A 26849-nucleotide genomic window follows, 5' to 3' on the forward strand; every position below is an offset into this window, starting at 1 on the left:
AGGGCAGATTTTTTTAAAACCAAACACTGGGCAGTAATTTTAATCCTTAAGAAATGAACACAGCTGGTGTCATATACCTTTTGCTCACAAATGCAAAAGCTCCTCATATTTAGATCAGGAAAATAATTAAACCTACTCAGAAGTATTTCCCACACTCACTGGATCACAATCATGTCCTCAAAATAGTGTTTTCTCTGTGGTTGGAAGTCTTCTTTCAGAAGTTTGGTAAATAAACCTCAAAACCATTCCATGTCATCCACACTCTCACATGCACTCTTATGCTCTCACAAACACCTTCCCTCTCACATATGTATTCTAGAGTGTTCTCTCATGTGCAACTGCACACATATGCACCTTCCCATGTAAGTGTGCACACTTGTCGTTGACTACTCCTAGCTGCACACACTCAAAGGTTTTCAATTTCACCCTGTCTCTCCATTTATCTCAAGCAGAAACTCCACCTCAGACACACACACCCTCTCTCAGCCAGCCCCTCCTCTGCCTCACATTTCCCTTAAAACAGAAATGCTTTCTCTCCTTCAGGCTGTCAGCTCTCTCTTTGCAGATACCTGTCACCTCCTGGTTGGTTCCACAGTGCCCTCCTCACTACCATGTGGGACCCAGCACCCCCTTCCTACCAGTTTGTAGAAAATTCCCTTTACTGTGCTGAATGGAAACCCACCCACACATCACATGATGCCCCAATTTGGGGTTGACAAGCTGAAGTCGAGGTTTGCTGCTTGTTTTGTTAAATGCAATTTCATCGGAACTCAGCCACTCTCATTTTCATACTGTCTACGGTGGATTCCACCCCCAAAGGCAACAATAAGTAGCTGTGACACAGACAACGTGGCTTGTGAGCCTAAGACATTTACAATCTGACTCTTCTAGAAAGTTTGCTCCTTGCAACTCCTTGTGCTCTGGGGACTTCCAGAGCCCACCACACACCCCATCTGCAAACCCCTAGTGCCCCCAACCCGTGAGACAACCACATGCTCCCCAAGGGTTTCCAACAGGCTTTTCACTGAGAAATGGCTCTTTTGGCTGTGTTGTTCTTATCGTTTCCTATTGAGTACATCTCCATGTTTTTATTCAACTTTTAGGGCTAATTCTTTAAGTTTATGTTTCATCTATATTATTTTGATTCAGTTTGCATGTTTATAATTTCAAAGAACACTGTTTAACATTTGCTTCTTAAAATTGAACTTAAATGGACATTTTCAGGTACACAAAATTATAGACAATAGTATCATCACTCCACCCACACACCTTGGGAACAAACTTGTCTACTTTCAACCATCATTTACCTTAAGCAGATCTACTTTAGTCTAAACCCGCTCAAAGTTCCTACCTCTGGAGAATTATAAATCGATAATTATATTCTGGCTAGGAACAGTGGGGTGTTACTGCTAAGAGAGATATACTATGATGCATTTATGGGGAAGATTCCTGCAGCAATTAACCCAATGCATTCAAAGGGAAATGAACAATAGGGGAGAGGCTCAGGGTATGACTCCTGCAGAATCACTTCTGTGTTGCCCTGAGGAATGTTCCAATTCACTGCTTCAAATTTCCTCACTCCAGTTGTACACCTAAACCTAATTAAGCGTCATTAACTCCAAACGTTATAAAGAAAATAGTCATCATTTGAGAATGCAGACAAAACAGAAATGTAAAAATGGCACTGTGGTCAATGCAGTCAGATCTCCACTCAGATCCCCTCTACCTGGGTGGCCCCCTCAACCCCACCTGCAGTGACAGACTCACCAGACTCTAAAAAACTGCCCTGAGCTGGCAGCAACATTCTGATAAACTACAGAATGTGATAAAACCTTTGTGAATCATATACTGATAAGAGATCAATACCAAGAATATATAAAGTGCTTCTAAAACTAACAACAAAAGACAATCCAGTAACAAAATGGGCAAAAGACCTGAATCGACATTTTTCCAAAGATACACAAACTGTCAATAAGTCTATGAAAATTGCTCAACGTCGTAGGTCATTGATGAAATGCAAATCTTCATAACAATGAGATCTCACTTCACACTTGCTAAGATAGCTATGTAGTTCAAAAAATGAAAAAGAACAAGTCTTAGCAAGGATGTGGAGAAACTGGAACCCTTGTGAATTGCTGGTGGGAATGCAAAATGATGCTGTAGCTGTGGAAAACAGTTTGGTGATTTCTCAAAAGATTAAACATAGAACTAACCTAGGTCACAGCAATTTCACTCCTAGGTAAATATCCAAAATAATTGAAAGCAGGGACTTGACAGATATTTGTACACCATGTTCATAGCAGTGGTATTCACAAAAGCCAAAAGATGGAAACAACCCAATTGTCCATCAACAGATGAATGAATAAATGAAATGTTGTATGTACATAGAATGGAATAGATTTCGGCCCTAAAAATGAATGGACTTTTGATATATGGTACAACATGGAATGACCTAGAAAACATTATTCTTAGTGAGATAAGGGAGACACAGAAGGACAAATACTCTATGATTCCACTTGCATGAAGCACTGAGAACAGGCAAATTTATAGAGACAGAAAGTAGAATAGAGGATATCTTGGGCTGGGCGGAGAGAGGAAGAGGGCTTATTCTTTTATGGACACCAAGTATTTGCTGGGGATGATGAAAAATTCTTGAGCACGCATAGTGGTGGTGGTTGCACAACATTGTGAATGTGTCTAATGCCACTGGACTGTACACTTACAAAAGATTAAAATCATAAATATGACGTTATGTACATGTTATAACAATAAAAAAGTTTATGAAAATGAGTAACTGGTAAATGATTCCTAAACAGAGTAATCATGGATGGTATAGAAGCTGACTTCTATGTATTTACCCTTTCAACAGTGATTTCAACAATTCAAGAGCAGAAACAAGGAGCTCTAGGATACCTAAGGATCAAGAACAAGGGGCTAAAAGTGGGGAAACACATAGCCAAAATATGAGAAATTTGCATCAACCATAGACGAGTATCCAAAAAGGCAGTGATGTAAAAAGTAAAAATGGAATTCAGCGTGTAAGGGATGACAAAAGTGGCCACCAGCATCAAGATGGTGTGGGCGGCTCTGGTCTCTGGAGGGCATTTGTGGTAGCTGTTGAGTGTGTGAATATGCTGCGCTCTCTGGTGGTGTCTGTGCAGGAGAAGCACCATGGAGCCACTGGACCAGATGATGAGACCAATAAACATGGCATCAGAGATGGACAACAAGATGATAATCCGTGCAGTGGAACTTGAGGATGGACAGAACCATTCCCCTTGGACGTTAGTATCATTTTCTGTGTCCTGTGGACCAATGACAACCACAGGAACATAGATATTCATTAAGAAACTAAACATCCAGCAGGTACAACAGGAAGGGCCAATGACCTTGGGGGCTCTTCCTCTGAGCATCATCCTCTCCACTCTCCCTGGGATGATTGTGAAGAACTGATAGGTGCTTAGGACAGAAGTGGAGCACACAGTGGTGTTGCGAGCCACTCTGTGTATGTAATATGCAAATTTACACCCAAGACTGGACAGGGGATTTCTCAAAAGAAAAGCTGCTTTTGTGTGGGGAATTCCAGTGGAGAGAAGAAACAAGAAATTGGCCATGGCCATGTGGGTGAGAATCATGTGTGTGGGCCTGTGCTTGTGGCCAAGCAAGATTGGAGAGACATTATAGAAAAAGAGAATGACATTGGCCAGAGTCCCAACTCCAATCTGTAAAAGAAAGGTGGTTTTCACAGCCACTACTCCTGTGGTTCTTACGATGTCTTTCTGATAAGACATGGAGATGGCTTCAGAGTGGCCTGGAGCAAAATGTGGATATACCAGTGATGACATCAGCAGTCTTCTTACATAGCCAACATTGGACAAGGACTTTCACTCTTTCTTCAATTGAGAAGGGAGAAGCCATCATACTCCATCGGAGGGGCTCAACCTGGAAAACAGACACCTGACACCAAGTATAATTTTGGTATTACTTTGTATTTATTTCTATTTACTTTTATTTTCTGGTTCTCCACCCAAATGTAAGGTCCATGAACATAGAAATCATGTCTGACTTGTTCAACAATACAGTTAACACAGAAAAGGTGGTAAATAATATGTACTGAGTACATGAGTAAGTGACAGGAGACAAAGACAAGAAAGTACTGCACCCTCCTTAGAATTCATGTTCCTCCTGTCAATTATAGGAATGTATTAACTTTAGAAAATAAAGTGAAAAATGCAAAAATATTGTTGAGATTGTATTATATAATTTTAATAGAATTTCGAAAGAATCAGTTGTCCACATTTGAGACTCATAATTCATCATTTTTACAGAGTTAAAAAATCAATTATGGGGGCCAGCCAGATGGCGTAGTGGTTAAATTCACGTACTCCGCTTCGGCCTGGGGTTCATGGGACTGGATCCTGGGCATGGACCTACGTGCAACTCATCAAGCCATGCTGTGGTGGCATCTCATATAAAGTGGATGAAGATGGGCATGGATGTTAGCTCAGGGCCAGTCTTCCTCAGCAAAAAGATGAGAATTGGCAACATATGTTACCTCAGGGCTAATCTTCCTGACACACAAAAAAATCAGTTGTGGACTTCTGGTTTCCAGGTTTTCAGTTAAGGAACTTGGAAGTCAATGCTCCATCAAAAGAAGAAGACAAAAATGAATAGACCTAAATTCAGTCTCTCTGTCTCCAAATTGTTTGGATCCATAAGAATGGTGAGGACACAGGGGACATCATTGCCCCTAAGACTGAAAGAGAGACGGATGAATAGAGAGAATCATGGCTTACTGGAGCAGAGACACATAAGTAGAAACCAGACGGGAATGAGAAGACCTGCCCTATAATCGATGGATTGCTGGAGGCCAGTGTGGACAAATCTGAGAGCTAGAAACTCCAGAGAGAACAAGTTGTGGGGGACTCCACCACGTTTGTGATTTTACCTCCAGGAGCTGGACCAGCATCTCTCAGTAAATATCAGAGGAAAACCCCCTTGTGCTTGTGGCGGGAGGAGGGGACAAGAAACCATTCTGAAACACACCAGAGCCCTGTGTTCTTCTGAACAAGATCTGCCCTCAGGAGAAAGGGGTTAACTGGAGCCTACCCTGCTGGGGTATTGTCAGAGCCCAACTGACCTGGAGAAGGGATGTACCCAACTCCAGCCCACTCTACTCATCCTGTCCCACCTAGGGAGGGGAGAAAAAATCTTATAAACCCCACTTGCAAAGTTCATATTCCAGAGGCACAGGCTCAGTAAAAGACTGAGCCCTAATCCTAGGACCATAGGACGCTTCCCCTCTCCCACACATCACCACCATGTTACTAAAGGCCTATTGACATCAGTTCCTTTTACTCAGTACATCATGTCTGGTTATCAAGAAAAAATTAAAAGACATACTAAATGTCCAAAAACATAATAAGAAGAAACAGAGAAAGCATCAGAGTCAGACATGGCAGTGATTTTGGAATTGTCAGACAGGGATTTTAAAATAACTATGATTAATATGCTCAGAGCCCTAATGTTAAAGTAGACAGCACGCAAGAACAGATGGGCAATGTGAGCAGAGAGACAGAAATCTTAAGAAAGAAACAAAAGGAAGTGCTAGAGATCAAAGACACTACACCAGAAATGAAGAATGCCTTAGATGGGGAGTTAGTAGATTGGACACAGCCGATGAAAGAATCTCTGAGCTTCAGGGTATCTCAATAGAAACCTCTGAAATCTGAAAAGCAAATAGAAAAAAAGATTGAAAAAACAGAACAGAATAGCTCAGGACAGCGGGACAACTATAAAAGGCTTAACATACGTGTAACACGAACATCAAGAAGAGAGAAAACAGGGCCGGCCCCGTGGCTTAGCGGTTAAGTGCACGCGCTCTGCTGCTGGCAGCCCGGGTTCAGATCCCGGGCGCGCACCAACGCACCGCTTCTCTGGCCATGCTGAGGCCATGTCCCACATGCAGCAACTAGAAGGATGTGCAACTATGACATATGACTATCTACTGGGGCTTTGGGGAAATAAATAAATAAATAAAATTATTTAAAAAAAAAAAAGAGAGAGAAAAGGACAGATGAAGTATATGAAAGAACAACTGAGAATTTCCCCAAATTAGTGTCAGACAGCAAACCACAGATCTACAGCTCAGAGAACACCAAAAGGAATAAATGCCTACAAATATATATATATATACACACACACATATCATAGGCATGTCCTTTTCAAACTGAAGATGATCAAATATAAAGAAAAAGTCCTGAAAGTAGCCAGAGGAAAAAACCCCATTTTACTTAAGGAGAAAATAAAGTTAAGAATCACTTCCAAATCCCCTTGGAAACCATGCAAAGGAGATGCGAGTACAGTGAAATGAAGTTTGGAGAGAAAAATCCACCAACCTAGAAGTCTGTACCCTGCGAAATTATCCTTCAAAATTGAAGGAGAAATAAAGACTTTCTCAGACAAAGGAAAATTGAGAGAATCTGTCTCCAGTAGACCTGCCTTGCAAGAAGTATGAAAAGAAGTTCTTTAGAGAAAAGGAAAATGATATAGATCAGAAACTCAGATCTATGTAGAGAAAGGAAGAGCTTCACAGAAGGAATATGTGGAGGTAAAAGTGATAACAATTATTTTTCTTACTCTTAATCTCAGAGATAAGTTTGTTCAAGATGATAATAGCAACAATGTATTTGTACATACATATAATTATATATGCTATGCTTATATATATATGTCCTGCCCTCTCCTTGATCCATTTCACACAGCAATCTCTCTTTGTAGTTCCTTTGATAAACCTGTACTATACAAGACTCTAATCAGAAATTGTAATTATTCAGATCTCTCCTTTGAGTTACAATTATCCACACAAGTCCATGGTTCTCCTGTGTGTTAAGTTTTCCTTTGTTCCCCGTGAATCCCATAGAACCTTGTTTATTGGCAAAAGAGCTGATGTGTGACTCTCATGCTCCATAGATCCTCATTTGAACTCCCTGGAACCCCAACAGTGCTTCCTAAATCACACCTGCAATGGCTTCTAGTGCATGCAGGTCCCCTCATACCCTTGCACCCTCCTCCCAAAAACATGGCCCAAGGCCTCCTTCATGTGGGGCTGAGGGTTTACTGAGATGGGTGATGTGGTCATACCTGCTGGTTTTACATTCCGTGGGGCACACAGAGATCAACCGCACAGGTGAGGTGCTTCCCTTATACCAACAATGAGCAGTCAGAATGCAGAAGGGCACACCTGTCCCCGCACGGAAGATGACTCCCAGTCCCATACAGTCACACATGGGACACCACCACAGCCAGAGTCAGAAACCAAACCCCAGAACGTGCCCTGTGCTGTCACAGGAATGCACATCCCAGTGCCCACTGCCTCTCAGGAGGCTCTCTTCACCCACAGGCATGGAGGGACCTGCAAGGGCATGTTACTCTCCATGTACTTCGACAAGCTGGCTCAAACCATTCTTGAATAAAAGAGAGACCCTGAAGCCCTATTTTCCAACCACTCTTCTGATGACACAGCTCTGCTTTCACTAAACAAAACTGAGAGGCAGTTTTGTCTCTTTCTTTTAACCGAGAACTTTTTGATCCACTGGTTCCCTCATATCTTCTGGGGTTTTGTATCTGCTGTGACTGAGAATGCATACAATACAGGGGAAGCAGCTGGAATTAATGCTGATGCTGAATCAGCAGAGGAGTGTGTCACTCATCACAGGTGAGCACAGAGATAAGAGCTGGTTTGTAGACCTCCTAGGAGAGAAGGAGAAAGCCCAGCTAACAGAGCTCATCACACAATGAGGACAATGGACAAACGAATTGGAAGAGGACCTCCCTATGAGGGATACAGTGAGAGCTGGGGAAGGTGGAAGGGCTTTGTTTCCAGAGTAGAATCACTAAAGCTTTTCTCAGACATTGCCTATCATGGTATCTCCATCTTTGCTATCATTACCACTATTGCAGTCTTTTTCAATATTGGCCTGTCTTATCCTGTCCTGGCTGCCATAACAAAACATGAGTGACTAGGTGGCTTATAAACAACAGAAATTTATTGCTCACATTTCTGGAAGTTGGAGTCCAAAATCAAGGCTGCAGCATGATGGCCTTCTGGGAAGGGCCCCCTTCCTGGTTCTGACCTGGTGCCTTCTCTCTGTTTCCTCACATGATGGAAGGGGCTAAGATCTCTCTGAAGCATCTTTTATACACACTAATCTCATTCATGAGGGATCCACACTCAAGATTTCAGCACCTTCGAAATACCACCTTTGAATACTATCATCCTTGGCAATTACAATTTCAACTAAAAAATTTTGGGGGCAAACAAACTTTCAGACTATAGAATGGCCCAAGTACATTCCACCATATTTCCAAACATAAAATGCAATTTTGAATTACCACAGAGGGTATTGTTTTAATTCCTAATTCTAATTTTATAGAAAAATGTACATTGCTTATTTTCCAACATTCACACCATTTTGCCAGACTTGAAAATTGACTGAACTTCATCTTACTACAAATTCTTTTTTCTCCCTTCTGCTGCCTTGGGCTAAGGAAGGACAGAGGGGCATATTCCCCATTCAATTATGGAGATAAAAATCTGTGCCACACTTAAACACACAACACAGTTAACACACAGAACAGTGATGAGGAAATTACTAAGAGGACTGCGTGCTACTGAAGTGGGATTTGAAAATGGAAAAATGTATGTCATTAGAGGGCTGACTATTTCTCTCTGTGTATTACTGTTTGTACGTGTGTGTGTGTCTGTCATTGGATCTTATGTCTTGTTTCAGGATTTTTAAGTCATAACCCAAACTCTGCACAATACTTTGTTCTCCTATATTCACACTGAAGCCCAATCTGTTAGGTCTGAGAAAATGGGTAGACTCTTGTGTACACGGTTGAGGAGCTCAGTGGCTCTGGACTTTAAAGGCTCGGCACAGATTCCAAGAGCAACTGTCCCTCTTTCTCTCCTTGTCAGGGACTCCAAGGCACAGGGGTTTGCAGTGAACCTCATGACTCTGGTCCCACTCGGAAATGCACCCCAACACATTCCCACCTTCCATCTGCCCAGCCAGGGCATGAGTGGGCAGCTCTGGACAAGGTAGGGTCAGCAACTGTCCTGCCCAATGTTAGTGCACAACCACAGCTCTGACTTCCCCTCCTGCTGGAGACCCCTCCCTCCTGTTCTCTGCCCTGAGACTGAACAAAAGGAAGCACTCACCTGGCTGGTCTTGGCTCCAGAGCTCTGTGCAGGGAGGTGTCAATCAGGATGGGCCATAGTTATAGAAACAGGGTGCCTGGACCTGCTTTCCCCACAAAGGTGCCATTATCATGTCATCTGCAGTATGGGTGATACTGTCTGCATGGGGATTCTGGGGTGTCTCCAATGAGGAGTAAATCTTATTCCCTGTGCAAATTCTCCTCGGTCACTTCTGGTGATTAGGGACAACTCTTGGCAATTATTGAGCAGATCTCCATGAGCAGCTGAGCAGAAGGCATAGAAAGTTTTCTATGTTCCCTGTGGGAGAATAAGTTTAGAGTGAAAGTCCTAATTGGAGGTGGAAAGGACACTCCACAGTGCATCAGAGGCTCTCTTCACTGTGTTTCCCATCAGGCATTTTCCTTCATGCTCTTTTACTTTTCCAAAACCTTTCCAACGTTTTTCACACTGTAGAGGGTCAGAATTTGCCACCCCAAAATGTGTCTCTTTGGCTTTGTGTTCTTTTAAGAACAAAAGATCTAGTGGCCGGCCTGGTGCACAGCGGTTAAGTGTGTGGGTTCAGCTTCGGTGGCCCAAGGGTTCGCAGGTTCGGATCCCGGGCATGCACCAACACACCGCTTGTCAAGTCATGCTGTGGCAGCATAGCATATAAAATAGAGGAAGATGGGCACAGATATTAGCCCAGAGTCGGTCTTCCTCAGCGAAAAGAGGAGGATTGGCATGGATGTTAGCTCAGGGCTGATCTTCCTCACCAAAAAATAAAAAATAAAAATAAAAGAACAAAAGATCTAGAAAGGAACATTGACCTTCCCCCTAACTGCCTAAGAGAATTTCAGAAATATGACCTGTTCCGGGAAGGAGATAATACCATAGATAACTATAGTGTAATATGAAGTAGGTTGATAGACAGGGAGGAACCTAGCAAGGCCCTTTTGATCAAAGTCCTCCCCATGTGACGTTGTTTTTGCAAGGTATGCAAACATTTGTTTACCAAATATGTGCTTTTCCATCTCTGTGTGAATTGCCTTCCTCCCTTTTGCATTCCAAAAATACTACCCCAAACATCTTCCTTTGTCTTTAAGAGATGTATTTAAGGTGGTGGCTTCATCCATTTTGGTGAGTTACTCAGTTTTCCTGAGTTTCTCTCATATACACATGATTAAACCTTCTTTGATTTTCTCCTGTTTTTCTGTCTCATGTCAGTTTAATTCCTAGACCAGCCAGAGGAACCTAAAGGGTAAAGGAATAGTTCTTCCTCCCCTACAGCTGGTGACGAGGGTGACAGAAACGTTAACTGACTGGGTGCTGCTCACTCTGGGAAAGCTACAGCTGAGACACCTTGGACCTCTGAGGACAGCTAGCAGTAGGTATGAGTTCTTACTGCATCTGTATCCAAGATCTCTGCCTGCAGGGGCCAGTGGAAGTGAGAATAGTGAACTTATTCCTTTTATAAATTTAGATTAGCAGGGGAAAATATCTGTAAAGCTAGTTTCTTGGACTCAGTAACTCTGGGAAATTTGGTTTGAGTACTCTTTGGTTTTTATTGATCCTTATCCTCCCAGAGATGGTGACTGTTTTGTGTTGTCTCTATTTTTTGTGTCATTTGTCATAAAACAGAAAAACCATAGGGTAGGATGCAGGCCTAGGCCCTATAAGCCTGTTGTCCAGCCCAGCCCCACAGTAAACTTTACTGTGGGTTAATATGCACATAAGGTAAAAGCTACTGCTAAGAGACATCTTGGAAGCCACAAGACTGAGAAACTGGTGGGACAGGATGAGCATTTAATAGCCAGTAGGGTGCTTGCCACCTCAAGGAGACTCTTATGATAGAATTAATTACAGAATGGGGTAGATAACACAGGTCACCCAACAACCTCAAGGAAATTTCCCTACAGTGAGGTATTCTGTAAAACAATATAAATTCTCAACCTTGTGGCATGTCCCTCTTAGGTATTAGTGTGGCTCCAAGAGCCCCAAGGCTTAGCTAAAGCTGTTAATGTGCATATGAGTTCCTTTTATCTTTTTCTATGTTTTCAGAGCTTGGCTTTGTGACCTCTCTGGTCTCTGCCATCTCAAGAATGCAGGTACCAGTGTGCATCTTGGCAACCAATCAAATAGACTGGGATTCTGAGATGCACTGTCTTTGTTCAGCTGTGTCAGCTCTTGGGGGAATTTGCCGTAAGAAGTCCCGGTCAATAAGGGGTCTTTGTCATCTCAATCTTCCTTGCTTGCCAGTGCTGGAAATATATCATTCCAGTAACGTCTGCTCAATGTTACAGATTAGTGGGCTTATGACTAGAGGCATCCCAAGTTCCTATGGGAGACCAAAAACACTATTTTCATTACACCAACCTTACTGCCTATGCAAGGAAGGCCTTTGCTTTCTTTGACTGTTTTTGGGAGTGAACTTTCTGGATCTTGTAAGGGCTGCCTTTTTTGCATTTTCTTTTGGGGACGTGTCTTATATCCATGTTTAAGCCATAAGAGGCTTATTGGTTTGAGTCACTATTAAGATATTACTGGTCAATGACCAGACAGTGGATCCCCTTTTTATTTGTTTTTTCTGAGGAAGATCGGCCCTGGGCTAACATCCATGCCCATCTTCCTGTACATTATATGGGACGCCGCCACAGCGTGGCTTGACAAGCAGTGCATCGGTGCACGCCTGGGATCTGAACCTGTGAATCCCAGGCCGCAGAAGCGGAGCACATGTACGTAACCTCTGCAGCACTGGGCCGGACCCTGGATCCCTTAAATTGGGATAACTTCTAAGTAGAAAAACTTTTTAGAGAGCTTTCATCACAAATGGCTGTTTTATTGGTAGCTATGAAAAGACCAAATTAAAAGAAAATACAAAGAAATAATGACTACCCTAAGAACTTAATCAAACTGGGGTCTCAGCTTCCTCTCATGGTCATACCGATGCTAATAACAGCATTAAGTTAATTAACAAAAGATTTTAAAAAGCTGAGGGGAGGGTCAAAGGACTCTTCTCAACAAAGTGGAATATTTTTAAAGGGTATTCAGGAAATAAGATAAATAAAGGAAATATTTTAAGGGGGGAAACAAGAGGAATCAAAAAGGGAAGATTCATGGGACAAATCCCAGCAGGATAGGAATCATTAGATGGTCATTAAAAAACGGAATAAATTAAGTGGACATTAATAGGGTTAACACAAATGTTTTAAGATAACACTGCTTAAGGCTGAGTGAGCCAAAGGGACCCTCTCCTGGCCCCCAAAATTAAAGGGCCCCAATCAAATCTGCTCCATTTACCCAGTTTGGAGAAATTTCAAATCCAGAAGATAGAGGTCACTGTGAGAAACCTGAGCAACAGTCACTTGGGGCTACCGTCTGCCTGGTTAACCAAGCTATAGATTAACAAAAGGGCCAGGGTTTCCTGGATCAACCTCTCACTGGGGACTCAAAGCCTTTTGCAAAGAAATGGGTAAAATAAATAGGAGACGGAGAAGAGAGGTTTCTGAGACTCCTGATGCAGGAATCTCAGAAATCTTCCACGCTGTGGTACCAAAACCCATTGGTGAGACCCTGACCCAGTGTACAATTATATTGAGAAAAGGTAAAAGTATAAGGGATGATAGATTATAAAGGTTGAAATGTTTAAGCTAATATTATATGAAGAGGTTATGTCAACTTTACCTGAGTGTTTTTTGGAAATAAATGTTATGTCTGACTGTGAACACTTCTCTTACCCAATATTATATAAGACTGAGACTTGTTTATAGCATCTTTTTTTTTTTAAAGATTTTATTTATTTATTTTTCCCCCAAAGCCCCAGTAGATAGTTGTCTGTCATAGCTGCACATCCTTCTAGTTGCTGTATGTGGGACGCGGCCTCAGCATGGCCAGAGAAGCGGTGCGTTGGTGCACGCCCGGGCCAAACCCGTGCCGCCAGCAGCAGAGTGTGAGAACTTAACCGCTAAGCCACGGGGCGGGCCCTGTTTATAGCATCTTATGGAAGCTATGATTAGAAGTTTAAGAGTTGATAAAATTAAGATAAAATTTTATAGGAGAATCCTTATGTTTAAATGGGATTTATGTGAAGTGATTGCATCTCTTTTGCCTGATTGTAGTGTAGATTGTATTCTGGGGATGGGCATTGTGTCTCACTGGGAATGTTTCTCCTGCCTGATATGGTAAAACATAGGGCATATAAATCTGCCTTTGAGGCAATGTTGATTAAACATGCTAAAGGGGAGTCAATAGAGTTGCCTGAACCACACAGTGTGAGACTGAAATTAGAGGTTGATATTTGAGCGAGGAATTAATAGAAAAGATAAGGGTGAATTGGTCTAGGGTTGAATTGTGCACTCAGAAAGAGGCCTTTGTTAAACGTTTTCTGCAGGCTTTTTAAAGGTGTGGTACATCATCCTGAAGTATTATAACATAAAAATCTTTTGATTTACCTCTTAGTTAAAATCTCCCTGATATAAAGAATCAAATTAAAGACAATATAGTTGGATGAGAGGATCAGCCTTGTGATATCATTCAGGCTACAACCCAAGTAGCTGATAAAGCTAAAGCAACTATCTTTGTCTTAAGGCAACCCTATTGACTTCATTTAGCATGTTTAATTAACATTGCCTCAAGGCCAGGTTTACTTGCCCTCTGCTTTACAATATCAGACAGGGGAACCATTCTCCAGTGAGACAACGGTGTCCCTCCCCACAATACAATCTCTAATACAATCAGGCAGAAAAGATTCAGTCACTTCACATAAAGCCCATTTAAGTATACCAATTCTCCAATGGAATTTTATCTTAATTTCATCAACTTTTATACCTCTAATCAGAGCTTCCATTAGGACCCAAGCAACAAGTCTCAGTCTTATATAATATTGGGTAGAGGAAGTGTTCCTAGCCAGATATAACATTTATTTCCAAAAAAAGACTCAGGCAAAGTCGACATAACCTCTTCATATAATATTAGTTCAAACATTTCAACCTTTATAATCTTATCATCCCTTATACTTTTACCTTTTCTCAGTCTAATTTTAGCGTGAGTCAGTGTCACGCTAACGGTATTTGGTACCACAGCTTGTGGGATTCCTGCATCAAGGGGCATTGGAAATTTCTCTTCTCCATCTCCTGGTTATTTTATCCATTTCTGTGCAAAAGGCTTTGAACCCTCAGCAAGAGGTCGAGCCAATGGACTCTAGCCCTTTTGTGAAGCTTTAACTTGATTAACCGGCCTAAGTGTTGCCCCAAATGCTCGTCGGTCAGATTTCTCATTGTGATCTCTGCCTTCTAGCTTCTTAAACTTTTCCAAACATGTTAAATAGAGTGGATGTTATTGGGGCTCTTTAATTTGGGGGGGCTAGGAGGATATCCCTTTGGCCTGCTCAACCTTAGGTAGTGCCGTATTAAAACCTTTGTGTTAACCTCATTAATTACCATTTAATTCATCCTATTTTTTAATAACCATCTAAAGATTCCCATCCTGCTGGGATAGTCCCTTGACTCTTCCCTTTCTGAATCCTCTTTGTTTCTCCCCTTATATTTGCGTTATTTACCTTATCTCCTGAAAATCCTTTAAAAAAATTCCACCTTGTTGAGAAGAGTCCCTTGACCTCCCCTCAAGTTTTTTTATTCTTTTGTTAATTAACTTAATGCTTTTATTAGCATCAGTAAGACCACGAGAGGAAGCTGCCCAGCCAAATTTGATTACGTTCTTTAAGCTGGTTGTTATTTCTTTGTATTTTCTTTTAATTCAGTCTTCTCTTAGGTACCAATAAAACAGCTGTTTATGATGAGAGCTCACTAAAAATATTTTCAATTAAGAAGTTTTTCCAATTTAAGGGATCCATCATCTGGCCATTGATGAGCAGGATCTTTTTTTAAAAATTATTTTCTTGGGTCATATTGGCTCATAACATTTTGTTAATTTCAGGTGTACATTATTATATTTCAGTTTCTAAATAGACAGCATCATGTTCACCACAAATAGTCTACTTTTTATCCGTCAACATATATATATGCCCCTTACTCCTTAACAAAAATTAACAAGATGAAGTATAAAAATCCCATTATCATCTCAGTAGATGCAGAGAAAGCATTTGAATAGATCCAACATCCATTTATGATTAAAAAACTCTCAATAAAATGTGTATAGAAGGAAAGTAACTCAACATAATAAAGACCATATATGACAAAGCCACAGCCAACATCATAATCAATGGTGAAAAGCTGAAAGCTATTCCTCTGAGACAGGAAGAAGACAAGGATGCCCACTCTCACCACTCTTATTCAACACAGCACTGGAAATTTTAGCCAGAGCAATTAAGCAAGAAAAAGTAATAAGTGGGATCCAAATTTGAAAGGAAGAAATAAAATTGTCACTATTTGTGGATGACATGATTCTATCTTTAGAAAACCCTAAAGAATTCACCAAAAAACTATTAAAAATAATCCCTGAATGCAACAGAGTTGCAGGGTAAAAAATCAACAGGCAAAAATCAGTTGCATTTCTATACACCAATAACAAACCAGCATAAAGAGAAATCAAGAATACAATCCCATTTACAATCACAACAAAGAGAACAAAATACCTGGGAATAAATTTAACCAAGGAGATGCAAGACCTATACACTGAAAACTATAAGACATTATTGAAAGAAATTGAACAAGACATAGAGAAATGGAAAGATATTCCATGCTCATGGATTGGAAGAATAAGCATAGTTAAAATGTCCATATTACCTAGAGCAAGCTACAAATTAAGTGCAGTCCCAATTCAGAATCCCAATGACATTCTTCACAGAAATAGAACAAAGAACGGTAAAATTTATATGATACAACAAAACACCCCAAATGGCCAAAGCAATCCTGAGAAAAAAGAACAAATTTGGAGGTATCACACTCCCTGAATTCAAAATATACCACAAAGTTATATTAATTAAAACAGCATGGGTGGGCTGGCCTGGTAGCATAATGGTTAAGTTTGGCATGCTCCACTTTGGAGGCCGAGTTTGCAGCTTTAGATCCCAAGCACAGACCTACACTGCTCACCAAGCCATGCTGTGGCAGTGACCCACATACAAAATAGAGGAAAGATTGGCAGAGATGTTAATTCAGGGCCAGTCTTCATAGAGAAAAAGAGGAAGATTGGCAACAGATGTTAGTTTAGGGCCAATCTCCCTCACAAACACACACAAAAAAACAGCATGGTACTGGCACAAAAGCAGACACATTGTTCAATGGAAAAAAAGAGAGAGTCTAGAAATAAAACTACACATCTATGGACAGCTAATTTTCAACAAAGGAGTCAAGAACATACAAGGGAGAAAGTAAAGTGTCTTTAATAAATGGTGTGGGGAAAACTGGACAGCCATGTGCAAAAGAATGGAAGTAGACCATTATCTTACAGCATACACAAAAATTAACTCAAAATGGATCAAAGACTTGAATGCAACCTGAAACCATAAAACACCCGGAAGAAAATATAGGCAGTATGCTCTTTGACATCAATCCTAGCAGTATGTTTTGAATACCATGTCTCCTCAGGCAAGGGAAACAAAAGGAAAAAAAATAAACAAATAGGATGACATCAGACTAAAAAGCTTTTGCATGGCAAATAAAACTATCAACAAAATGAAAATACAACACACGAACTGGGAGAGAATATTTGCAAATCATATATCTGATTTGGTTTGATTTCCAAAATATATAAAGAACTCACACAACTCAACAACAAAAAAATGAACAACACAATCAAAAAAGGAGCTGAGGATATGAACAGATATTTTTCCAAAGAAGATATACAGATGGCCAACAGGCACATGAAAAGGTATTCAATATCACTAATTATTAGTGAAATGCACATGAAAACTACAATGAGACACCATTTCACACCCATCTAAATGTCTATAATTAATAAGAAAGAAATAACAAGTGTTGGAGAGGATGCAGAGGACAGCAAACCCTCCTACATTGCTGGCACGAATGCAAACTGATGCAGCCACTATCGAAAACAGTATAGAGAATTTTTGAAAAATTAAAATAGAAATACCATATGATCCAGCTATTTCACTACTGGGTATTTATCTGAAGAACATGAAATCAATAATTCAAGAAGATTTATGCACCCCCATGTTCACTGCAGCATTATTCACAAAAGCCAGGATGTGAAAGCAACCCAGGTGACCATAAATGAATAGATACAGATGATGTGGTATATATATATACAATGGAGTACTACTCAGCCATAAAAAGACAAAATCATGCCATTTGCAACAACATGGATGGCCCATGAGGGTGTTATGCAAAGAAAAATAAGTCAGACAGAGATAGACAAATGCCATATGATTTCACTCATATGTGGAAGATAAATAACATATAGATAACGACATCAGAATAGTGGTTATCAGAGGGAAAGGGAATGGGGGAAGGAGAGGATGAATAGGATCTTAACTGTAATTAAAACCAATAAACCTTTTAGGAATTAACCACAGATGCAATAGACATTCTCAAAAGAGAGTGCAAAAGAAGCAGCCCTCACAAGACCCAAGAATTTCACTCCAAAAAAGGTTCTAAGAAAGCAAAGGCCTTCATTGCACAAGCAATAAGGATGGTGTGGTGAAAACAGTGTCCCTGGTCTCCCATGGGAACTTGGGATGCCTCCAGTCACAAACCCACTAATCTGTGACCCCGAGAATACACTACTGGAATGGGACATTTCCAGCGCTAACAATCAGTGAAGGTTGAGATGATAAAGCCTCGTAACAACTGGGACCCCTTATGACACACTCCACTGAGAGCTGACACAGTCAGACAAAGAGAGTGCATCTCAGAACCCCAGTCTATTCCACTAGACACCAACATGCATGTCAGTATGCGCATCCTCCAGATGGCAGAAACCAGAGAGGACACAAAGCCAACTTCTCAAGACATAGAAGAAGACAAAAGAAAAAAACTCATATGCACATTAACAGCTTTAGCTAAGACTTGGGTCTCTTGGAACCAGAATAAGAGGGATGTGCCATGGTGTTGGGGATTGTGTGTTGTTTTACAGAGTACCTCACTGCATGGAAACTTCCTTGAGGTTGGCAGGTGACTGTGTTATCCACTCCATTCCGTGACCAAGTTATTCTATCATGGGAGTGTTCTTGAGGTGGTGAGTGTCTTAATGGTTCTCAAATATTCAAACGTTGCCCACCAACTTTGCAACCTTTTGGCTTCCAAAATATCCATTAACAACAGCTTTTGCCTAATGTGTATATTAACCCACAGCAAAGTTTACTGTGGGGCCAGCCTGGACACCAAGCTTATAGGCTTGTAGGACTGGGTTTGCCTCTTGCCCTATGGTTTTCCCTCTTTTTTTTCGTAAGGAGATCGGCCCTGTGCTAACATCTGCCAATCCTCCTCTTTTTTTTGCTTAGGAAGACTGGCCCTGGGCTGACATCCATGCCCATCTTCCTCCACTTTATATGGGACACCACCACAGCATGGTTTGCCAAGCAGTGCGTCGGTGGCGCGCCCGGATCCAAACTGGTGAACGCTGGGCTGCCGCAGCTAGCACGCACACTTAACCACTTGCGCCACTGGGCAGGTCTCCGGTTTTTCCTTTTTATGACAAATGACACAAAAGACAGAGACAAAGAAAAATAGTGACCATCTCTGGGAGGAGAAAGATCACTAAAAACCAACAGGTACTCAAACCACATTTCCCAGAGTCACTGAGTCCAAGAAATTAGCTTTACAAACATTTTCCCTTGCTAATATAAATTTAGAAAAGGAGAAAGTTCACTATCCTAACTTCCACTGGACCCTGTGGGCAGAGATCTGGGATACAGATGTGATAAGAACCCTGACCTCCTGCCAGCTCTTCTCAGAGGTCCAGGATCTCTCAGCTGTAGTATTCCTAGAGTGAGCAGCATCCGGCCACTTCACTTTTCTCTCACCCTCATCACCAACAATAGAGGAGGAAGAACTATTCTTTTACCCTCTAGGTCCTTCCTGCTGGGCTAAGAACTATATTGGCATGAGACAAAATAACAGGAGAAAATCAAAGTTTAGTAAGACGTATATATGAAAGAAACCCAGGAAAAACTGAGTAACTCATCAAAATGGCTGAAGCCACCATCTTAAATACTATCTTCAGCCACAGATAAAGGAAGATGTTGGGGGTAATATTTTTGGAAGGCAAAGGGGAGGAAGGCAATTCACACAGAGATGGAAAAGTAAGTGTTTGGTAAAAAAATGTTTGCCATGCCCTGCAGAGACAATGGGAGGACTTTGATCAAATGGGCCTTGCTAGTTTCCTCCCTGGCTATCACACATAGTTCATATTACACTGTAGTTATCTATGGTATTAGCTTCTTCCTGGAACAGGTCTTCTATCTTAAATTCTTTTAGGCTATTAAGGGGAAGGTCAAAGTTTCTTTCTGAGTCTTTTGTTCTTAAAAAAATCAAGCCAAAAAGACACACGTTGGGGTTGCAATTTCTGATCCCCCACAGTGTGAAAAAATGGGGAATGGTTTTGGACAATGAAAGAGCCTGAAGGAAAATGCCCAACAGTAAACACAGTGAAGGGAGCCCCTGATGCACTTTTGAATGTCCTTTCCACCTCCAATCAGGACTTTCATTCTGAACTTATTCTCCCACAGGGAACATAGAAAACTTCCTCTGCCTTCTGCTCAGCTGCTCATGGAGATCTTCTCAATAATTCCCAAGAGTTGTCCCTAATTACCAGAAGTGGCTGAGGGAGATTTGCACAGGGGATAACATTTGTCCTCCATTTGTCTGGGAGACGCCCCAGACTCTCCATGCAGACAGTGTCACCCATGCTGCAGGTGACATGATAATGGCTCCTCTGTGGGGAGAGCAGGTCCAGGAACCCTGTCTCTATAACTATGGCCCATTCTGATGGACACTTCCCTGCACAGAGCTCTGGAGCAAAGACCAGCCAGGTGAGTGCTTCCTTTTGTTCAGTCTCAGGGCAGAGAACAGGAGGGAGGGGTCTCCAGCAGGAGAGGAACTCAGAGCTGTGGTTGTGCACTAACATTGGGCAGGACAGGTGCTGACCCTGCCTTGTCCAGAGCTGCCACTCATGCCCTGGCTGGGGAGGTAGAAGATGGGAATGTGTTGGGGTGTGTTTCTGAGTGGGACCAGAGTCATGAGGTTCACTGCAAATCCCTGTGCCCTGGAGTCCCTGACAAGGAGAGAAAGAGGGACAATTCCACTTGGACTCTGGGCCAAGCCTTGTAAGTCCAGAGCCACTGAGCTCCTCAACCACGTACACAGGAGTCTACCCATTTTCTCAGACCTAACAGATTGGGATTGGGTGTGAATATAGGAGGACAAATTGGTGTAGAGTTTGGGCTGTGATTTTAAAATCCTGAAACCTGGCATATGATCCAATGACAGACACACACACACGTACAAACAGAAATACACAGAGAAATAGTCTCTCCTCTAAGGACACACATTTTTCTTTTTCAAATCCCACTTCAGGAGGTTGCAGTCCTCTTAGTAATTTCTGTGTTGCTCTTCTGTGTATTATTTGTGTTGTGTGTGTCTGGATGGCTCAGATTTTTATCTCCATAATTGAATGGGAAAATGCCCCTCTGTCCTTCCTTAACCTGAGGCAGCAGGGAGGTAGAAAAAATAATTTGTAGTGATATGAATTCCAGTCAATTTTCAAGTCTGCCAAAATGGTGTAAATGTTGGAAATCAAGCAATGTACAATTTTTTTAATTGGAATTAGGAATAAGAACAGTACTCTTTGTAGTAATTCAAGAGTGCATTTTATGTTCATATATATAGTGGAATGTACTATGGGCCATGCTGTGGTCTGAATGTTAGTTTCTCCCCAAATGGTGCAGGTTGAAATTGTAACCCCCAAAGATGATAGTATTAAAAGGTGGGCCTTTGGAGGGGCTGAGGTCATGATATAAAGTCCTCATAAATGGAATTAGTGTGTATAAAAGAGGCTTCAGAGAGATCCCTAGCTCCTTTGCACCATGTTAGCACACAGCAAGAAGGCAACAGCTATGAACCAGGAAGGCAGCCCTCCCCAGAAGGCAACTATCCTGCAGCCTTGGTGAGCAATGAACTTCTGTTGTTTAAGACACTCACTCAGTCGGTGATACTTTGTTACAGCAGTCAGGACAGGCTAAGTAAGCCAGGCCAACATTACAAAAGACTGCAAAAGTGGTAGTGATGGGTGAGACCAAGATGCATCAGAGGCAATTTCTGAGAAAGGCTTAGTGATTCTACACTGGTTTAAAGTCCTTCCACCTTCCCCAACTCTCACTGTACCCTCGATCCAGAGCCTATTCCTACTCATTTGTCCATTGTCCTCAATGCACCATGAGCTCTGTTAGGTGGGCTTTCTCCTTCCCTCCTAGGGGGTCTACAAACTACCTCTGATTTCTGTGCTCATCTGTGATGAGTGACACACTCCTCTGCATCAGAATTAACTCTCACTGCTTCCACTGTATTATACGCATTCTCAATCACAGCAGTTACAAAACCCCCAGAAGGTTTGAGGAAACTGGTGGAGCAAAAAGCACTCAGGCACGAGAGAGACACAACAGCCTCTCAGTTTTATTTAGTGAAAGCAGAGCTGAGTCATCAGAAGAGTGGTTGGAAAATAGGGCTTCCTGGTCTCTCTTTGTTTTTTCAAGAATGGTGTGCACCAGCTTGTCCAAGTACATGGAGAGTGACCTGCCCTGGCTGGTCCCTCCATGCCTGTGGGTGAAGAGAGGTTCCCGAGGGGAGGCAGGCACTGAGATGTGTGTCCTGTGACAGCACAGGGCATCTTCTGGGGTTTTGTTTCGGACTCTGCCTGTGGAGGTGCCCCAGGTGTGACTATATGGGGCAGGGGGTCATGGTCTGTGTGGGGACAGGTGTGCCTTTCTGCATTCTGACTAGTGATTGTTGGTATAAAGGAGGCACCTCACTTGTGGGGCTGATCTCTGTGTGCCCCACAGAACATACAACCAGCAGGTCTGATCACATCACCCACCTCAGTAAACCCTCAGTCCCATTTAATGGAGGCCATGGGTTGTGTTTGTCAGAGGAGTGGTGCAAGGGGATGAAGGGAACTGCATGCTCTTGGAGCCACTGAAGGTGTGATTTAGGGACCACTGGTGGGGGCTCCAGGGAGATCATATGAGGATCTATGGGGCATGAGAGTCATGTCGACTCTTATGCCAATAAACAGGGTTCTGTAGGATTCACTGAGGCTGGACTAAAACTTACACAGGAGAACCATGGACTTGTATGGATAGTTGTAACGCAAAGGAGAGATTGGAATAATTACAATTTCAGATTAGAGTCTTGTATAGAACAGATTTATCAACAGAACTGCGGGGAGGGATTGCTGTGTGGAATGGATCAAGGATAGGGTGGGATATGTATACAAGCATACATAAACATATATATATATATATATATATATATATATACACAAATACTTTGTTTTTATTACTATCTTGAACAAACTTACCTCTAAGATTAAAAATAAGAATATTAATCTACTGTTACTTATTCCTTCTCTGAAGCTCTTCCTTTCTTTAGGTCTTAGTTTCTGATCTACTTCATTTTCTTCTCTCTAAAGAATTTTTTACATTTTTTGCAAGGCAGGTCCACTGGCAACAGATTTGATTTTTGGGGGTCTGAGAAATTCTTTATTTCACCTTCATTTCTGAAGGATAATTTCACAGGGTAGAAAATTCTAGATTGGTGGGCTTTTACTCTCAACTCTTTGCTTCGCTCTGCTCTCATCTTGCCTGTTTGGTTTCTGAGAAGTTGGAAGTGATTCTTCACTTTGTCCATATGTAAAGTTGAGTTTTTTCCTCTGACTTCTTTCAGCGTTTTTTCTTTATATTTGATTATATGTAGCTTCAAAGTGACAGGCCTAAGTTTAGTTTTTTTTTCTTTTTTTAATTTATCCTGCTTGGTGTTCTCTGGGTTCCTGGATCTGTAGTTTGATGTCTGACATAATTTGGGGACATTCTCAGTCATTATCGTTTCATGTATTTCTTCCGTGCTTGTGTCTCTCCCTTCTCCTTCTGCTGTTCCCATTACACGTGTTACACATTTTGTAGATAGCCCACTGTCCTTGTCTACTCTGTACTGTTTTGTCAAGTTTTTTCTATTTGTTCTTCAGTTTTTTGATGTTTCTATTGTTGGATCCTCAAGCTCAGAGATTCTTCCCTCAGCTGTGTCCAATCTACTATAAACCAGTCAAAGGCATTCTTCACTTCTGTTACACTGTTTTTGATCTTTAGCATTTCCTTTTAGTTCTTTCTTAGGATTTCCATCTCTCTGTTTGCATTGCCCAACTGTGTTTGCATGCTGTCTACATTATCGGTTAAATCCCTGAGCTTATTAATCAGAGCTGTTTGAAATTCCCTCTCTGATAAGTCCAACGTCCCTGCCATGTCTGGTTCTGATGCATGCTCTGTCTCTTCAAATTGTGTTATTTTCCTTTTAGTATGTTTTGCAATTTTTTCCTTATAGCCAGACGTGATGTGCTTGGTAAAAGCAACTGCTGTAAATAGACCTTTAGTAATGTTTTGGTGAGTTGTGGGGAAAGGGGAGGTGTTCTATGGACCTAGAAGTAGGGCTTCATCTGTCAGTGAACCTGTGCCTCTGGACTTCAAACTTGGCAAGTGTTTCTCAGGTTTTTCGCCCCCCTTAGGTGGGACAGGATGAGTAGAGTGGGCTGGAGTTGGGTACATCCCTTCCCCAGGTCAGTTGGGCTCTGACAATACCCCAGCAGGGTAGGCTCCAGTTAACCCCTTTCTCCTGAGGGCAGACCTTGTTCAGAAGAACACAGGGCTCTGGTGTGTTTCAGAATGGTTTCTTGTCCTCTCCCCCTGCCACAAGCACAAGGGGATTTTCCTCTGACATTTACTGAGAGAATGCGGTCAAGCTGCTGGAGGTAAAATTCATAAATGTGTGGGGATCCCCCTATAACTTGGTCTGTCTGGAGTTTATCGCTCTCAGACTTGTCCACAACAACCGCTATCAATCCATCAAATATAGGGCAGGTTTTTTCCACCTCAGGTCTCATTCCCATGTGCTTTCTGTTATCAGTCTCTGCTCCAGTGAGCCTGGATTCCCTGTATTCACCTGTCCCTCTCTCCAATCTTGGAGGCAGCGATGGCCCCTGTGTCCTCACTCTCTTAGGGATCCAAGAATTTTCAGCCTATTAAGTTTTTTCTTGTTGTTGGACAGAGTGGTGACGTCGAAACTCCTTAACTGAAAAGCTGGAAACTAGACGTCCACAAATGATTTTTTAACTCCTTAACTCAGATGAATTATGAGTCCTCAAACGTGGACAACTGATTCTCTTGAAACAGTATTAAAATTAGTTATATAATCTTATAATCTCAACAATATTTTTGCATTTTACATTTCATTTTCTTAAGTTAATACATTCTTATAATAAGCAGGAGAACCGTGAATTTTAAGGGAGGTAGAGTGCTTTCTTTGTCTCTTGTAACTTACTCATATACTCAGCACATATCATTTACCACCTATTCTTTGTCAACTGTATTGTTGAACAAGAGAAGCATGGTTCCTAAGTTCATGGACCTTACATTCTGGTGGAGAATCAGATATGAAAGTGAACAGAAATAAATATAAAATAATAATGGTGAAAAGTATACCTGGTGTCTGGTCTGTGTTCTTGAGTTTGAGTCCCTCCTGTGGAGTATGACAGCATCTCCTTTCTCAGCAGAAAGAGCAGGAAGCCTTTTCCAACATTCGCTATGTGGGAAGACTACTGATGTCATCACTGGCATGAGCACCTTTTGCTCCAGGCGACTCTGAAGCCATCTCCATGTCTTATCAGAAAGATGTCCTAAGAACCACAGGGAAGCTGGCTGTGAAAACCAGCGCCCTCTTACAGATTGGGGTTGGGACTCTGGCCAATATCATTCTCTTCTTCTATAATGTCTCTTCAATCTTGCTTGGCCACAAGCAGAGGCCCACACATGTGATTCTCTCCCACATGGCTGTGGCCAATATCTTGGCTCTTCTCTCCAGTGGAATTCCCCACACGACAGCTGCTTTTGTTTTGAGGAGCCCCCTGTCCTCTCTCGGGTGTAAATTTTCGTATTATATATACAGAGTGGCTCGAAACACCACCATGTGTTCCACCTGTGTCCTCAGCACCTATCAATTCTTCACTCTCATTCCCGGGAGAGTGGAGTGGACGATGCTCAGAGGAAGAACACCTAAGGTCATTGGTCCATTCTGTTGTACCTGCTGGATGATCAGTTTCTTAACGAATGTCTTTGTTCCTGTGAAAGTCACTGGTCCACAGGACATGGAAAATGATACTGACGTCCAAGGGAAGTGGTTCTGTCCATCCTCAAATTTCACTTCACGCATGGTTATCTTGTTGTCCATCTCTGATGTCATGTTTATTTTCCTCGTGGTCTGGCCGGGTGGTTCCATGGTGCTTCTCCTGCACAGACACCACCAGAGAGTGCAGCATGTTCATACCCCCAATGGCTACCACAAACGCCCACCAGAGACCAGAGCCACCCACACCATCCTGATGCTGGGGGTCACTTTTGTCATCCCTTACTTGCTGAATTCCATTCTTGCTTTTTATATCACTGCCTTTTTAGATGCTCGTCCATGGTTGATGCAGATCTCTCATATTTTGGCTTTATGCTTCCCCACTTTTAGCCCCTTACTGCTGATCCTTAGGGATCCTAGAGCTCCTAGTTTCTGCTCCTGAATTGTTGAAAACACAATTGAAAAGGTAAATAAATAGAAGTCAGTTTCTATACCATCTATGATTATTGTATTTTGTATCATTTACGAGTTACCCATTTTCATAAACTTTTTAACATATACATAATAGCACTTATTATTTTTAACCATTGGTAAGTGCACAATCCAGTGGCATTAAACACATTCACAAGTTGTGCAACCATCTCTACTATCTATACCTAACACTTTTTTGTCATCCCCAACAAAAACACAGTGCCCAGTAAAAGAATAACACCACTTCCTCTCTCCTACCAGCCGAGACATCCTCTGTTCTACTTTAGGTCTCTATGAATTTACCTGTTCTTGATACTTCATATAAGTGGAATCATATAGTATTTGTCCTTCTGTATCTCCCTTATCTAAGCAAAATATTTTCAACATCATTTCATGTTGTAGCATTTGTCAAAATTTCATTCATTTTTATGGCTGAAGGCTATTCCATTCTACGTGTATACAACATTTGGTTTATTCATTCTTCTGCTGACGGATACTTGGGTTGTTTCCACCTTTTGGCTATTGTGAGTAAAACTTCTATGAACATGAGTGTACAAATATCGGTCGCGTCCCTGCTTTCAATTGTTTTGGATATTTACCTAGAAGTGAATTGCTGTGCCGTATGTTAGTTCTATGTTTATCCTTTTGAGAGATCACCAAACTGTTTCTACAGCTGCCACATCATTTTACATTCCCACCAGCAATGCACAAGGGTTTCAGTTTCTCCACATCATCACCAACACTTGTTCTTTTCCATTTTGGGGATTGCTGTATATCCACCATAGCAAGTGTGAAGTGAGATCCCATTGTGGTGTGATTTGCATTTCCCCCAAAGACCTATGAGGTTGAGCATCTTTTCACAGACTTATTGGCAG

At 41.7% G+C, this 26849-nt stretch overlaps 2 protein-coding genes and 1 pseudogene across 2 annotated transcripts; 2 read left to right on the forward strand and 1 right to left on the reverse strand.

Moving 5' to 3' along the window:
* LOC131397725 (ret finger protein-like 4A) overlaps positions 1-26849 on the forward strand; it is a 95566-nt pseudogene that overhangs the window by 59381 nt on the left and 9336 nt on the right.
* LOC131397461 (vomeronasal type-1 receptor 1-like) lies at positions 2883-3791 on the reverse strand. The gene has a single exon (XM_058530348.1). The coding sequence runs from the start codon at positions 3789-3791 to the stop codon at positions 2883-2885; it is 909 nt and encodes a 302-aa protein (XP_058386331.1).
* LOC131397462 (vomeronasal type-1 receptor 1-like) lies at positions 25037-25945 on the forward strand. Its single transcript, XM_058530349.1, has one exon. It carries the CDS (start codon positions 25037-25039, stop codon positions 25943-25945), a length of 909 nt encoding a protein of 302 aa, XP_058386332.1.

This window comes from Diceros bicornis, chromosome 34, assembly GCF_020826845.1.
Source record: "Diceros bicornis minor isolate mBicDic1 chromosome 34, mDicBic1.mat.cur, whole genome shotgun sequence".
NCBI classification, from domain to species: domain Eukaryota; kingdom Metazoa; phylum Chordata; class Mammalia; order Perissodactyla; family Rhinocerotidae; genus Diceros; species Diceros bicornis.

Coding starts and splice junctions, on each gene's coding strand:
- LOC131397461 (XM_058530348.1), bottom strand. CDS start 3,791: ATGTCTTATCAGAAAGACATCGTAAGAACCACAGGAGTAGTGGCTGTG.
- LOC131397462 (XM_058530349.1), top strand. CDS start 25,037: ATGTCTTATCAGAAAGATGTCCTAAGAACCACAGGGAAGCTGGCTGTG.